We start from the raw sequence: 16,106 nt of genomic DNA, 5'->3' as shown, positions 1-16,106 counted from the left end.
GAATAAGTGTACTTTGAATGGATAACCTACTGGTTTAATGGCAAAGATCTCCTGCAGTCCCCTTACAAAGAGCCTCGTGTTTATCAGTTAGTGAACAACAAGCATACCTGTCACTGTGCGTACAGCCAACTTAAACACTGCCAAAATAAACACACGCCAAGAGTATACTCTCATGTCCACTTTTAATGAAACAATGTCACGTACCTTTGATAAATCTTTGCTTTTGTTTTCGAATGTTGGCAGACCTTAAGTCTAAATATAAAATACATGTGGGTATTCTTGTATAAAAACATGTTTATTTGCCTATGTGAGATTATACTCAACTGACTCATTAAGATGGAACATGGTGAAAGAACTTGACACATAATTTTAAAAAGTAAAGGTAATCACATAAAAACACAACAAAAAAAGCTTTTGACTGAGGGATCCCCATTTTGAGCATTACTGTTCTCAGGAAAGGTTTGGCCACGTGTTCCATGTAAGAGCTTGAAGAATCAACTAGAAACAAACTAGACATGTATTAAAAAACTAAACAATAAATCTACAGGGCTAACTCAACACTTGGAAGACAACATGGCCACTCTGGTGCAGTGCAAAACTACCTTTAAAATGGCCTTGCACAGAATCATATGAGAATTCATGATTCACTCTTCCAGACACAGAATACAGACTGGCCTCTGAAAATGACTAATCACTACATCAAGCACTCAACTGGATAGACATTCTTTCCTTATTCGTCTAAACCAGGGATTCCCAAACGGTGGATCGCAACCCATAGGCGGGTTTTAAGATGCGACAGGGAAATCTGTAAAGTGAATCAGTACTGTACCACTGGACAGGCATTCACACTAATCAAATTACACGTGGAACTGGCCAGTGTATATGTGGTCATGCTGACGTATGTATGTTTATTCCAAAAATATATGTTTTATTCCACATATGAACAAGTTGAGCTACACTTTTATAGTACGTCTTGGGCTTGGAATGTTGGGGAATCCCTGGTCTAATCCACTGAAAAGCTGTGAACACGAAAGTCCGTTAAATACGTAACTGGCACTGACAGAACATGATTACTGTGCAACAAACAAAATGGTTAACAATAATAATAAAAATAAAGATCTTTCTTAGAAAAAAAGATACAAATCAAATAAAAAATTGTGTCCTGTAAGTCCGGGTCACGTCATGTAAAATGAGTAGGCACATAAATGCCTAAATATTGACACTTAAGTTCACTGTATCTCAGAAATGATAATAACATATATTCAATTGGCCTTAGTGACCTTAGAAAACACACCCATTTTCCAGGAAATCATACTGACCCTTCTGACGGTGTTAACTTGTGAAACTGAGGTACCGGTTACTGTAACCTATAACAACAACTATGAGCCTATGGAAAACTTGACTGACCTATACAAGATGGGCCACTATGAAGACTCATAAGGTTGAGTCATAAACGTGGACAAAGTTACTGAAATACTCATCTTTTGGACCTCTCGACCAAGAAGTGTCCAGTCACAGTATAGTCACGCTGTGTTCCAACACTGACCAGTCAAATTATGCAGCGCTCGACGAGACAGAACAGAGAACGTGGCACAATGTGCAATCTGCCAGTCAGGCGAACACTTCCTTCCTATTGAGCGACACGCAGCCATGAAGCTGAAGAAACGCATCGATTTCCTCATGTTGCGTTACACATCATATAGATCTGCTGACTTTCTCCCCCTTCATAATCCAGAAACGTCTCCAAAACCTAACAAACTTAGTGTAGAAAAAAAAGAAAGTATATGACCCCATTAAAAAGAAATGAATTAAGTAAAACCATGATGGCTGCGGCTGGCTAGAAGACAGAAAAAAAGTCAGGGTTTCCCTACCCACCAGCAGGTCAGGGCTTCCCTACCTAACCCAGGGGCTTCTACGCCGATGCCTGCCTTTCTGCCACCGTAAAACAACATCAACACCATCTGACCAATGCCTCTAATTTCAATGCTCCCTTGATTGTCAAAATTCCACCCTCCGTTCTCGCGAGAGCATGTGATCGCATGCACTTATCATAAATGAGGGACTCGGTCTCACTTTCTTCAGTTCATGTGACGTGGGGTAGGGGGGGTGGGGGGTTTGGGGGTTCAAGGGCAACGATGCAAAACTCTGCATGCGCAGCGATTGCCGATCCGTCCAACTACACCGCACGCGTCAGGAGAGGCTTTGTCTGCCTGACCCCTCTGTTCCAGCGGCACTTCTACAGGTTCTCCTAATGGAGACGGGGATCCTGGCCCTCAAAAGTGAACGGGTGATGCCGGAAACTGCAGGAGCCGCCATGTCCGTTGTCTTGCAGAGGGCGACAGTCAGCCATCCGCAGCGCAGGAGCTTAGCAGGAGTGCAGGGTTTGGGGGGGCAGGCCTAATTTACCTGAGATTGTGCGTGTGTCACAGTGCACCCTCTTCATCCAACCCTCTGAGCCAGCGGACAGAGCGGGAGGGATGAGAGGAGACACAGTGCGGGGAGACGGACTTTTGTCTCCAGAGCAGCGTCCAGCCCCTCCGACAGCGAGCAGGCATCAAATCCATTTTTGGTATCGCCAAAATCGCTTTTTGTCCTCTGTCAGTTTGCAGATACGTGGTGGAAACCACAATGGAAAAGGTACTTTGAGGACATCTGTGAAATGCACTTCAAATAAATGATGACTTGACTTGATCTTTGCCAGACCAGACAGGTCTGCTTTGAAGAAAAATGCGAGCATGTCAATGAAATGTCAATGCAAAAGATTATCACGGTTGTACATTCATAAATGTCTCCATCAATCTTGCAGGATAAGGACAACGTAGTGTAAAACTACGTCACTTAGCGTACTTATGTTTTGTCAAAATATAGAAGTAACCAGCCCTTCACAAAGTCTATAAGGCAAAGGTATCCATGCAACAATCATCCAAACCCGGGATAGTCAATAGGAAAGGGAACGCTCATTAGCATTCGAATAGCAAACTGTTTACAGTACAAAAGACAGTAAGATAATATAGTACTGTATGTGTCTATATACATGCGTGCGTGTGTGTGCGTGCGTCTGTGTTTGCGTGTTTGCGTATGACCACATGAGAAGGATTGCATGTTATTCTGCGCTTGTATGAAGACACATACGCACATACATGCATACATACCCACATATATGTGCACATAAGGTTAAATATCCATGGATATGCAAGGAATACAACGGAGATATAATAATCATTCTCATCAGCCGAAAACTAGTTAAGGAATATCTTTTGCTTGGCAGCGTCTGGCTGGTCCCGGCACTGTGACGTGGGTGAGCGTCCGTGTACCCACGCCCCAGTGCCCACGCCCCCGTGCCCCCGGCCCCGTGCCCGCCTCAGAGGGCCTTGGCGCTGGTGGGGTGAGCCGTGTGGGAGGCGGGCTTCTGCGGGTAGCGGCTGTAGTAGTAGACCTGGAAGAGGATGGCGAAGTCCACGCACACCTGCAGCAGGCCGCAGATCCAGAACTGCACGGGCGCCTGCGTCACCAGGAAGTAGCCCGTCTTGAAGGTGTCCCCGCTGGTCCACATACACACCATCTTGATGCTGCAGAACAGGACGGACAAAAAAAGAAAAAGTGCACCGGGGTCATCTTTGCACAAAAGCATACTTGTGGCCTACTGCCATATCTGATACAACTGCTGGTGTCAGTGCTAGCTAAATTACACCCATGGCATCAGTTTTTTGTGGACGATTAGTTGGAGTAATTTTCCACGTAAAAAACAGTTTGCAATCACCGAGGAAGACGAGGAACAAATAAGACTGATAAATAAAATCTAAATGAACACATTGATGACACTGAAGATTACATTTGGCTGGAATAACTGGCCCTGAACTTTCCTGTCCACCTTCCCACACGAAAAATATAGTGAACCAAATATCGCCTGACTTAAACAGTGGAGTCTGCCCAGCAGGTCATAGTTTTGATGAAGACACATCCACTGTTGTCAAAGTACACACAAAAAAACTGTTAGAATGATAAATGAACATGCAAATGAATATTTATCACTATATTTAATGTCATGTGTGATGGGGAAGTATTGTTGATCTACCCCATCACATGAAGTTTATCGAACTGCTGCAAGATAAAGTTGAAATCACCCAAATGCACGAGCAAAGGCTTGATTCATAAAAAAATCAGGTCTGAGAGAGTTAAAAATAAACCTTGAGAATCCACGGCCCTATTGTCCATAAATCTCAGGAGAGCGCCAGCCTGAAACCAAAGCGAGTGCTGTAAATTGCACACACGTTGACCAGAAAAAGGACCTTGTCAGAAATGACAGGACAACAAGGTACAGAATTAGTCATTTATCCTAACACTAACCTGGTACATGTCATCACAAATCTGAATAACGGGGAAGGATCTGCTACAAACTTCACCCAGGAATGAAAGGGCAAAGGAAGTGAATGTAGCCTAAACGAAGAAAACATGCAAGGAAAATTTCACTTCTAAGCAGAGAAATCTAAATGAGGAGCAGAGAGGAATGAGGCCACTGAACACGACTGTGTCCGCTTCCATCCCATAAACAGCAGAATTTGTTTGCGAATGAGAAGTAAATTGTTTGGATGAAGGTCCCCCGAGAGCTCTTTCTTCCGCGCTGTGTGCGTCTCACCAGATTGGACACTGTGCTTGAACTCGTTACAGCTATAGGGAGCTTCTCTGGGCCCAGCCAGAGACGTTTGCTCGAGCCCACGGGTGATTTCATTGTGTTCAAAGCCTACTGCGGTTTATTCATTTCTTTTTCTCCCGGGGCATTGTGGGAAGAGTAACTGAAAATGTACACAGAGTGTTTTTCTGAGGCCGATTTGGGGCCCGAATCGCCCCCGAGGTGCGCCTGCGGGATGCCGGAACATTGCTACGGCCCCTACCGTCCCAATTCCAGGAAACACCTGAACTGGGCTGCCAGAAGGGTAGAGAAAATTCTCCGGTCTCCTCACTTCACGTACTGTTTAAATGTGAATGCTTGTTGGTCTCTCCGTATGATTGGCGGACAGCAGAAATAGCTGAAGATTACCTCGGAGTAAGCGAGTGTAGCGAGAGTAGGCGTAGAAAACAATGTTTGCAGCGCTAATATGAGCGAAAGGAGAAGCCGACAGGGAGCATGTGCAGGAAATGGGCTTCCAGAGCACGGAGAGTGCGAGAGGCGCTCAATTTTACTCCCATTTAGTCTCAATCCAGAAGACAGATGCTACCCAATGTTTCAGCAAAGCTTCGGAGCACTGCTGGAAAGCCATTTGAAATAATTGCGAAAAGTACACGTGCCCAGCATGTGATGGGTTTGAGAGAACTCTATGGTTTTAAGAAAACGATGCATTTATCGCTTTGGTGTCCCAAACTGGGAGATCAAGCGCACTGTCCACGCCGATCTCGGACGCGTTTGCCCTCGATTTCATTTTTAATGGGATCTCTGAGGAGGCGGTGCCACCACTGCACGCGCCCAGAGCGCGAGAGGGAATCGTGTTCATAAAACCCTGCCGTATCGGCTCAGCTTAAAGGAAAACACATTTCTCCCTGTCACATTAATTAGCAGCCAAAGGGGACGCGAGTGAAAACGCTCTCAAACCAACGCTGTTCCGGGGCCAGGAATCCAGCGCTGACAAAGGAAGGAAGCAGTCACAGATACACTTTCAGCCCACGTTTTACATTCCGGAAAGTTCCAGTGATGGCAAGCATCCCAATTTCTAGCGTCGGTTCAACACAGACGCTGCTTTCCCCCTTATTTAAACAAAAATAATTAAATGCATAGGAACAGGCTAAATAAAATAAATAAAAGCATCACTTTTTCCCACATCAAAGTGCCCGTAGGACAGTTCCCTGTCGAAGACCCTTCAGCTCTCCTATAACCTACCTGCTAAAAGTGTCAAGGTATCAAGTATGGGTGAATAATTCAGTACTTTTTTCCTTCCATCCCTGTTTGAAGGAATATGGATATGAATTTCAATGCACAAAATACAAGTAACCAGATCAACAGAAAGAGGAAAACCGAAACATAATTGGTATCCTGGAAAGCCTCCGAGCGACTGCCTTGAGTTTAAATGATAAATATATTATTTAGACTTGATATTTCTCAGATGAGTTTCTCGCACACAAAAAAATAATATTGAGCCAGCACAACTCCTATTGGTCAATGCTGCACTGGACCTATCAGCTACCCTCGTCTAAGCTGCAGCACTGACACCGGTTCAGAGTTCAGAGCACCGGACAGGTCTAAAGGTCTGGAGGCCCTGGCCTGGCAAACTGGCACCGTTTCCATGGTCCAAGGGCACCTACTAGGGCATCATCTCTGAGGGACAGGGGTAGTGGGGGCAGAACGGTCCTTGGGTCTCAAAAGTACACCATGTACCTCCCACAGAACCTGAAGCTCTTTCCTTCTTTATTTCAATAAAATTCACCAACTGTCCAAAGACATGCATGTAGGCTAATGGGAGACTTGAAATTGCCCATAGGTGTGAATGGTGAGTGAATGGTGTGTGTGCCCTGCGATAGACTGGCAGCCTGTCCAGGGTGCATTCCTGCCTCTCGCCCAATGCATGCAGGGATAGGCTCCATCACCCCCCACGGCCCTGCCCGGAATAAGCGGGTATAGATAATGGATGGACGGATGGATTCAACAACAGTATTATTCAAGGTAAAATGCTTAATTATCGAAGATGCTGAAATCCAACCACATTACACTGGAGGAAGGAGTGCTTTAAGTTTTACTCCTCTCTCCAGCTCTTTCCGTCGGCCCTAATGCATGTGTGACTCTGGTCTACCGCTCGACCGTCATAGATTATTAAATCAATCCGAGATAAAACCCGCAATTCTAATCCAATTGCCTGTCAAATTAGAACTTTTCTGAGGAAATGATTTAACAACAACTCATTGGTCTCCCCTCCAGGAGAGAGCAATGAGGCGGAGAGATCTGAACAAAGAACCATCAACGTCCGCATCAATGCGCCGTATCTTGCCAATATGGAAACTGCTACAGATAAGGGGGCACCATTTCTCAGTCATGGCTTATCTGTCTAGACTAGCAGCACAAATGAAATTGCATTTTTAGAGCAACAATTATAAAGTGGGAAAAAATAAATGTTTAAGAAAGGTCAAGAAAACACTACTATTTTCGATTTCAATTTTACTGAGATTTGACTTATGACATGCTAAATAAACCATGTCAAATGTAAAAGAAATGACCTACAATGCATGAATGTCAAAAGGCACCTTTGTGAAGTCATTTCCCGTGATCCATGTAGGAATTACAGCCCCCCATTTTAGGAGACCAAACGCAGGGGACAAATTAAAATAATCTTAAACAAAGTTATCATATTTAGCGCTTGGTTGCAAATCCTTCCTCAAATTAAAGCTGACAGTCTGCACTTTAACCTCCTATTCACTGGTTCGATTCAAATCCAATGTGCTGCAGTACAGAGCCAAAACAACAACAAATGTCAGCGTCCAAATACTTATGTACTGCACTGCACATAATGACCTTAATAACTAAATAACCCACCGACAGCATCAATACAGCTCAAAGAGTTACCATGGAGACTGCACAAAAAACCTCCACTGAAGAAGTGGAATGCTGGTTCAGACGCGCGGCGAACGCGGCGAGCACTCCGGGTTCGCCGGACGGAGACGCCATCAAGCGCTCGGCGGGCCCCCGACAACGGTTGCCAACGAGACCAAGGACAGACCCATTCTGCGCTGACAAACGGGAAGTCACGGAGAACATAAGCAGAGCCCTTACGCAAGAGAGAGGGGGGAAAAACAGGCTAATTGGGTACGCCGTCGGTTCTTTTACGGATGGGCAGCGGACAGACTTCCTCTGCCGAGGAGTGGGCGTGCGGCGCGAAGCAAAGACGCCCACGACCGCCGGACCGCGCGGCGAGAGCAGGCGGGGACGAGGAGCCGATGCGTTTGGCGGAGAGGCAGCAGGAGCGCCACTCCGCTAACGTGCTAACATCTGGGCTGCCTGTGCCCCGTGACCCCGGTCTAAAAGAGCGAGTTCAGTGCATTTCGCGCCTGAACAGACGGGTGTGCGAGTTTAAGATGCCCATGTGCGCAGTCTGACGGGAAAAGCGCTCGTTTGTTTGTGCCGGGCAGGGGCGGGGTCATCCAATCAGAACTACAGGCGACGTCCTATTTTTGAGACGTTCACCTCCAATTGGGGAGGAAGCCTGCTTGTGCGAGTACCTTCAGAAAGGTATCCAGCCAGCCATTGGCTCGTTTCACTGAGCAACCGCACGCCATCTGGGAAGCAGAATTACTACACTGCCCAACCGGCCAAGTTGGTACAGGGTGATCATAAGCACCGCGACTGACCAGTGGGGTCGCAATAGAGCAACGAGGTGGAGGGTACCCTGCCACCTGAAGCACTTCCTCTGTGGGTGACTATGACCATTTACATGAAAAAGAATACACACGTCTCTTAAAACATCAGTGGAAAATTAGAGATACGCCAATTACCACTAATGTGCACGGCTTATATTTGTAAAATCTACCTGTACAAATGAGGCGACAAACATCTAAGTTGATGAAATGGCAGCATTTGGTATTGGAGTGCTGTAGCAGCAGTGAGGCGAATAACCAGAAGTTTCTTGATTCAAATCCCAGCACATGGCTGAGGCAAGAATTGTGAAATGTGTCCAATAACTTCACAAGGACCAACTAAGGGCACAACATAAAGGAATAAAGCAAGGAGCCTATCTACCTTATTCCTTATACCTTACCTTATTCTTCAGTGCTTAGAGCTTACTTCGTCAAAAAGAGGGCTTTTATATACGGCTTATTGCAAAAAGAGAATTTACTGTGCTAGTCCTCTTGGTCCTTTTGATATTGTATCCACCTATTCACTCCAGGAACAGACTGCACTCACATACTAGTACAAGAAAAAAAAAAAAGACTGAGCTCAGTCAAATCCAATCTTGAATTATTCATAAGCTAGCCTTAACCTTCGCCCTTGTATCTGTAAGGCACCGTTTCAATAAGCTACCGTGCATCGTGCAGTCCACAGTGCAGTCTCTCAGCCTGTGAGCTGGCTGGCCTGTGGAAGATTCTCCCCCCCCCCCCCCCCCCCCAAATTACAATGGTAAAAAAAGGACTCAAACAATTTGATTAGTGACACAGTGCTGTGTCTCGGCAGGGGTCCAAATCAAGCTCCCAGCTCAGATTTAAGGGCCTTTCCCAGAGAGAAAGGGGGCTACTTTGGTTCCATGTGGCTGAATGTTGACCTGTACATTAGTGACAGTGCCCTCAGTACATAGCCTTTACCCACTTCTCACTTGCTCAAAGGCAAAGGTTACTTACAGAGTGTGCGTGCGTAGGTGTGTGTGTGTCTGTGAGAAGTGGGCTAAATGGGGGACTGACTGTGTGTGATGTGCTGTACAGTAGCAGCCTTGTAAGGAAGCGGGCAGTCTCCAGCAAAGTCAAATCCCACCGTGATTCATTAAGTTTATCACGCAGGTTCAGGCACCGGCGCCCGCGGTCCCAGCTTTGATCTGACGGGCTACGCTATCCAGACCAAACAAGCGGCACCGCTCTCCCCGGGAAACCCGCGCCGCGAGCCGCCCGTCCTCCGCCTTAACGGCCCGTTTACCAAAATAAAAATGAAAAGCCGGGCGACATTTCAGCGGCGAGGGAAAGGAGGAAGCGCATCCCGTTCTTGGCTTTATTTCACGCGTGTTCAAACTGATTCGAATCGAATCTTTCAGTTAAAAAGAATGCTTCTGGGAGAACGTTTCAAAAGCCCAGAGCTTTATAAGGCTCTCAAAAGCCAATTCTTACTAAATTGGAGATTTTTTTTTGGTCTTGGCTGGATCGTTCATCCTTCATTATTTTTTTTTTTTTTAGGAAAGCTCACCCCCCTCACAAATGTAAAAGAAACACAAAAGCACAAATGCTGCGATATTCTCTCGCCTACTGCAACTTCAAGGCATCGAAATTAGAAGGGGCGAATTTGCATTTTCACAGATTTGCAGCACCCCTTCGAATCGTTATTCAAGCCGTTCCGTTCGACTTCAGGGGATTCAGGCTTGAAACAGAATTTTAAAGTTCCCCCATGCAGCAATTTTCTTGTTAAGGGATATTACAACATGAGCTGTTCCAAAACAACCAATACAGGTTTTTTTTTTTTTTTTTTAAAGGATGAGTTCACTGGACTATGGCATCTTCCTAGTTGATCCACATGAATATTTACCCTGCGGCCATTACTGAGAGGTCTACAGAGATCCAACATACATACATATTAAAAACACAGAGCGCAGGCCATAAGCATTTTGGCAGTGACACAATTTGTGTTGTTTTGGCTCTGTACTGCAGTACATTGAATCTGAAATGAATAAAATGCATATGAATTTATGGTGCAGACTGTCAGCCTCTATTTGGAGGTATTTTCATCCATATTAGGAATTCCAGCCCTTTTTATACATAGCCATTGCCTGCAGCCAGTCAGCCTGCATGGGTCTGAACAACAGGAAAGCTCTGCACCAATCAAACGACAGACTTATCTCACACTAACAATAACTAGTAACCCCTGGGCACCTGGCGGGTCATTAGGACAGCCTAATGCATTAGTAACTGGGGAACTAGGCCGATTTAGACCCATTTTAGTTCATCCGAGACATGGTCGACTGTGTTTCAGACTCCCAGTCAGCTAATGACATAGCTGAGACTCGAACCTGTGACAAACCTGTAGGCGGTCTGTGGGGAGTACCCTTACCAACAGAAACACCTGGAGCCTTTGTTTTCTTACCGTGATTACACAGTGTTCATAATTAGGTGTGCACTGATGTGATCAAAGCTCTGGAATGACCATTAATCATGACCACACTAGCACCAACAGCGGCCAGTCACATCACAAGGCCGGGCCTAACTGACTATAATGCCTGGAAGACAGGGCCAGAAATGTTTTCCCTACCGTATCCAACAAGAGCAGTGACTCAGTTTGGTGTGTCTGGGGCCTGTGGTTTACCCGTCCAGGCTGTGTAACAGGGCCCGCTGCAAGTCCTCTGGGGTAATGACGAATAGCTCAGCTGCTGGGCTGCAGAGTGAAAAGCAGCTAGCAACACGTGCTAATCTGTTGCTCTCTTGCAATGACAAAGGATGTTGCCGAGATGAAATGGACCAAAAAAGAAAAACCTAACTATTCTGAATCAGCAGGAAAAAAGAAAGAGTTGGACCTGAATTCTGACGTGGCTTCTAGCCTCAGTTGTCAGTCATAGAATGACAGAGGACAGCTCTAATCAGCTCTGTCATATAACAGGAGTTTCAGAAAGCCAGAGTGTGGATGCCTGACAACGCAGACACAGTGCGTTCTCAGGGACAGATGACAACGCAAAAGAGCTGCAAGAGCCCATCTCCATTTGTGTCCTTCTCAGCGTCAGGAAAAAGACGATCCACATTAAAAAGTGCATAGCACATGACATTTTCCTCAGACAAACTGCAGATTGAATGCAGCACAGTCTGCGGGAGTCTGTACGTTCCCATAACGATGGCCTATGACGGGGAGACAAATCACGAACACGTGGAAACCAGGATAGGCAGCGGCAGCCGAGCGCAGAAATAAGGGGAGCACTTTAATTCAGTAACGCTCTCCTCCTGCTCCCGCCACCGCTGACAAAAGATGCTTTATCAGACGGTCATATTCAGCTGAGTGTAAAAGGCACAAATGTTGCCCCTCTGAACTTGTACCTCAACACCAAAGTATAAGGCGGTCATTCGCAAAGCTGAGAAACTAAACAAGTAAAAAAAAAAGTTATTTCTGAAGTTTTAACGATAAGAGGCACCCTCAGAAGTAACCGTGTGAATGCTGGTTCAGAGAAAGTTTTCCACTAGCTCCAGGGTGGAGAGGTCTGGCCTGTAGGGCCCCAGAAAATGGCCTCCGCGGAGCTCAGCATGGGGACCGTTCACGCCGGCGCTCGTGGGGGAAAGGAGGAGAGCGCTGACGCAGCAGGAAGCGGCCAGCTCCCACTGCTGCATTTCGCCATGGAAGGAATGCACTCAGGTGCCCTCCTCGTGTCTGTGCCATGACGAAAACGCGCGCTAAAACGGGAAGGTATCGGGGAGCTTAGGAGCGCGCCAACCTCTGCTAATGCTACGTGCAGAACGTTTAGCCTGGTCAGAGTTTCCACTGCACCCGAGTGCGCTGCCTGCACCAGCTGCGCACGAAGGGTACTTCAGACAGACGCAGCTCGGCTGGTGGAGCGCAGAGGAGAAAGGGGGGGCGGGCACAACACGGTCTGGAGGAGAGGGCCCCCCAGCGATGAGACACAAATATGAACAGAACCGCATAAATACGTTTTGGGGAGAAAAAAAAAAAAGAAATCTGCCAGAAAGTGCATTTATACCCATTTTTATGATCATTATCAATACTGGCAATAGTCAAATATTATCCCAAGCAAACAACCTTGAAAAAATGCGTTTGGATGTGTACATATTTCCTGCCAATATTTTTTGAAAAAGGGAAAAATTGGACCAAACATATCGTTTCCGGCTGTACTGGGACCACAGCAATTACCCGCACATAGCCAGCCACCAAAACGGCTAATTAACGCCCGTCACCATAAATGACGGGCACTTTGCTCTTCATCACTTCCCGCTTTAATTAGCTGTCAAACCGTGGTGCCGTTCCCCTGCCAGCGGACCGGGCCCACTGGACCGTTACCATAACAGCGCCAATGAGCGGGCCTTGGGGGCGGAACCCGGAGCGGGGCCCTGGCGTTTGACTGGGTCGCTGGGCTTCGTTTCCAGGCTCACCCCGGTAAAAGGCTCCCGCCACCCCCCCTCGTTCCACGTCTACGTCCCTCACTCGCTACTTTCCTCCTTCCCTTCTCCCAAAGACACTCCCTCGCTCGCTCACGCACTCAACCGCTCGCACACTCCCTCCCTCAATCCCTGGGGATATGCAGACTAAATGAACACACCACGATTACCTTGGGCAAAAGGGCGCATGTAAATTAAACATAATATTAATAGGGACATGGTCAGTGATAACAACTACAAGGCTTTTAAAAAAACTTTTTTTTTGGGAATGAATATGAGGTAATTCAATGTGCAGTAGCACAGAGTGATGCTAATAGAATCAGTGCAATCATATTTAGTAGAATGCTTCGCAGATTTTTGCAACCACCTGGCTAACTAAGCTAAATTATTAGCCAGACAAAATTATTATGATGGCAGACAGGCACGGTGTTGATAATCATCATAATCAGTTTGTCACAATATGGAAGGATATTGTGTTTCTAAGCTGACCAGGCACAGCCACAAGCATCAGTATCCACTCAAAAACAAAATAGTCTTTTAGGTGAGAAAAGAAAATAATAATAAACTGCCACTGTGTTTGAGCCTCTGTTGCTTTGTTTCAGTAATACTAATTCTGACTCTAGGAAAACACTCCCAAGGGTTACCTTTCAGAAGAGATCAGGATTATGCCTGAAGAATAAGGGGTTCAAGAATAATAATCACTTTATTCTGGAAATGAAAGTTTTAATGTAGCAATCCAAAGCAGCCATTCTTTATTTAGCAAATATACTTAACACATAAGGGAAAAAAAAAATCACTCAAAGCCATTTATCTATTAAAAGTTAACTGAAAGACTCGACACCGTGCTCTATACCAAAATTTAAAACAGGTAACCCCTGCAAATACAGTACCATCATCCATACGCAATGTATATGAGAGCATGCAAGAGAACAAAGGATGATTTGGCTAAATGGTGAATCTTTTTTTGCGTTTAGTTCATAGGCTACAAAACAAGGCATTAGATTAGAGCTCATTCAGTTATCAGCAACTGAATGAAGCCCACATAACACAGAACCTCAAGATATTTACCAACAAGTAATCTCAAAGCAGCCAAGAAAAACAATTACCCCATGGTTTGCTCATGAAAGGCAAACTGAGGCAGCAGTGTGTTAATTCCACACTTGATGCCAAAAAATAATCTATAATTATCTTTTTTTTATTTTATTGGGGCACTCTGCCTCTTGACATTTTTTGAACAACTGTTTTGATTTCATTTTGATTTAATCATAATTTGCCTAATAGACACGACCTTTCATTATCACACTGAGTTAAACTCACGCTTTATGTATTCATTTTGGAACCAGTTAGGCAAACACTCAATTCCAAAAATGAACAAGAACAGCACCATTACAAATTAAGAAGACAAAAAGTATCTTATGTTATATATTCCATGTAGTGAGCTTTCAGCAAATAAGATGCAGGATGCTAATTTTTTCCAGAAAATAACTTTCTGGGAAATTCCATTAAATATCAAAGTCTGTTCAAACCTAAAACAGATTTACTCCATTGCATTTTGTTCAGGAACAATTTATGTAACAAATGAGCAATCTCTGAGAATTTAATTGCATCTGCATATCTTAAAAGACCATATGCAGCCAAAATCATCATCTTTTAATAGTCATATAATGCAAAAATAACCCAAAAAAGAAATACTATAATGTTAAACCCTACTTTATTCAGGTGTGTTTTACAATCATTTTCTTCTGAATGCCACAAAGTTCTTGCCCTCTAAAGGCGGATCAGTCATTAGTAGATATAATTTTTACATTTTAAATACTCAGTGATTTAGTGACGTAAATCCATATCCATATACACACAGCAACTATCCACACAGAACAGAGAACCCAAACTTTATGTCAAAGGACATTTTATTATTTTCCCATTTATAGATTAGCAAAACAATATATCTTCATCAATTGGCCTGACAAACTATTCAAATGCAAGAAAAAAGTTATCACACAAGGTCTTTAGTATCAATTCTACAATTTAGTTAATACTTAGTTTATACTGTAGCTGCCAGTTTATATCAACAACACCGGTACTATCATGAACAGCATTTAGAATCAGTTCGAAAGGCTAGGTCAAACTTCTGGACCAGTGCTATATGGCCATCTGTTTTTGGGGGGTGTGGTGCTCACCTCATGCCCTCGGTGGACTTGTTCTGGTAGTTGCAGTAGAGCTGCGGGACCCCCAGCATGGCCTCAGTGAAGACCGCCAGGAAGCCCAGCGTCTCCACGAACAGGAAGGAGTCCAGGAGGAGGTAGGTGACGTAGGCCGCCACAGCCGTGAAGGACAGCACGCACAGCAGGTAGTCCACGAAGCGGCTCCACAGCCAGAAGTAGTTCAAGTCGAAGTCTGAAAGCGAGCGAGCGGGCGGGAGAGGGGGAGGGGTCAGCTCAAACAGGGCAGGTGTGGTCACCCCGCCACTCCAAGGGCTCTCTCATTACCTCAAAGCGCTAACCGGAGAGAGGCTCCTACCAGCGGCACCCATCCGGGATGCTAACCGCATCGGCTGGCATGCAGAGGGAGGGATTATTAAGCTGGTTAAAGTGGGGGTGATTAGGTGGCCAGGCGGTCAGAGCCGGCAGGGAATTAGGCAAAGACACCACAGCCTCCCCGACTCAATCAGTGGGTCATGATAATTAGGCTTTTCTGTGAGCCAGTTTAGAAATCCATACAAGGACTGTGACACAGTGGGGGGGTGAACGAGGATTCAAATGTACACTCCCAAAATCTTAAATGAAGCATGTACAATGTCATTACCCCAGCATAATCTCTTTTTAAATCATTCATAAGCATTTATTCAGGAATTGTGGTCATATGGTTGTGTTTAGGTAAAATACAAGCATAGTTCCACATAATGTGTTAAGTCCCCACAAACATTTAATTAGTTTATACAGATTTATGAATGTTATGACAAAGCATGTATAATACCTTTATTAACTTATCAAGACTTTATGTCAACATACTTTCTGTAATGAGTGATAGATGATTCTTTCCATCCTTAAATAAGGTGATTCACACCATTCAGCGCTAAAATGGCCTACTGGCCTTTATTCCAATGACATAATATGACAGCAAAGTTACTGTCAAAATCAGTCTACTTGGAAAGGATATCTACTTAAGATTCAATTCAAAGCAAAGGGAACACCTTTAAGATCACTTAGAACTGGTGTGCAGCACTGCATCGATATTAAATCAGCATTGGTTAAACATATGTCGATGTTAGCGTTTCCGTTTTGACCGAGTGGCCTACCATAACGGAGCTCAGTTGATCCATCACATCGACGCATCGCTACAAG

The 16,106-nt window shown here is 45.1% G+C and overlaps 1 protein-coding gene across 2 annotated transcripts in view; it reads right to left on the bottom strand.

The window, feature by feature from the left end:
• Positions 1–165: 165 nt before the first annotated feature.
• Positions 166–16,106, bottom strand: part of LOC118233270 (solute carrier family 66 member 2) — a 37,777-nt gene continuing 21,836 nt past the window's right edge. For both annotated transcript variants that reach the window (XM_035428780.1, XM_035428781.1), the window contains 2 exons: positions 14,943–15,159; positions 166–3,569 (listed from right to left, as the gene is read on the bottom strand). In XM_035428780.1, coding sequence (XP_035284671.1) covers positions 3,362–3,569; positions 14,943–15,159 — 425 coding nt within the window. In that variant the 3' untranslated portion in view covers positions 166–3,361. The remainder of the gene's footprint in view (positions 3,570–14,942; positions 15,160–16,106) is intronic.

Source organism: Anguilla anguilla, chromosome 8 (genome assembly GCF_013347855.1).
Source record: "Anguilla anguilla isolate fAngAng1 chromosome 8, fAngAng1.pri, whole genome shotgun sequence".
In the NCBI taxonomy this organism is placed as follows: domain Eukaryota; kingdom Metazoa; phylum Chordata; class Actinopteri; order Anguilliformes; family Anguillidae; genus Anguilla; species Anguilla anguilla.
This window is presented reverse-complemented; position numbering and strand designations above follow the sequence as displayed.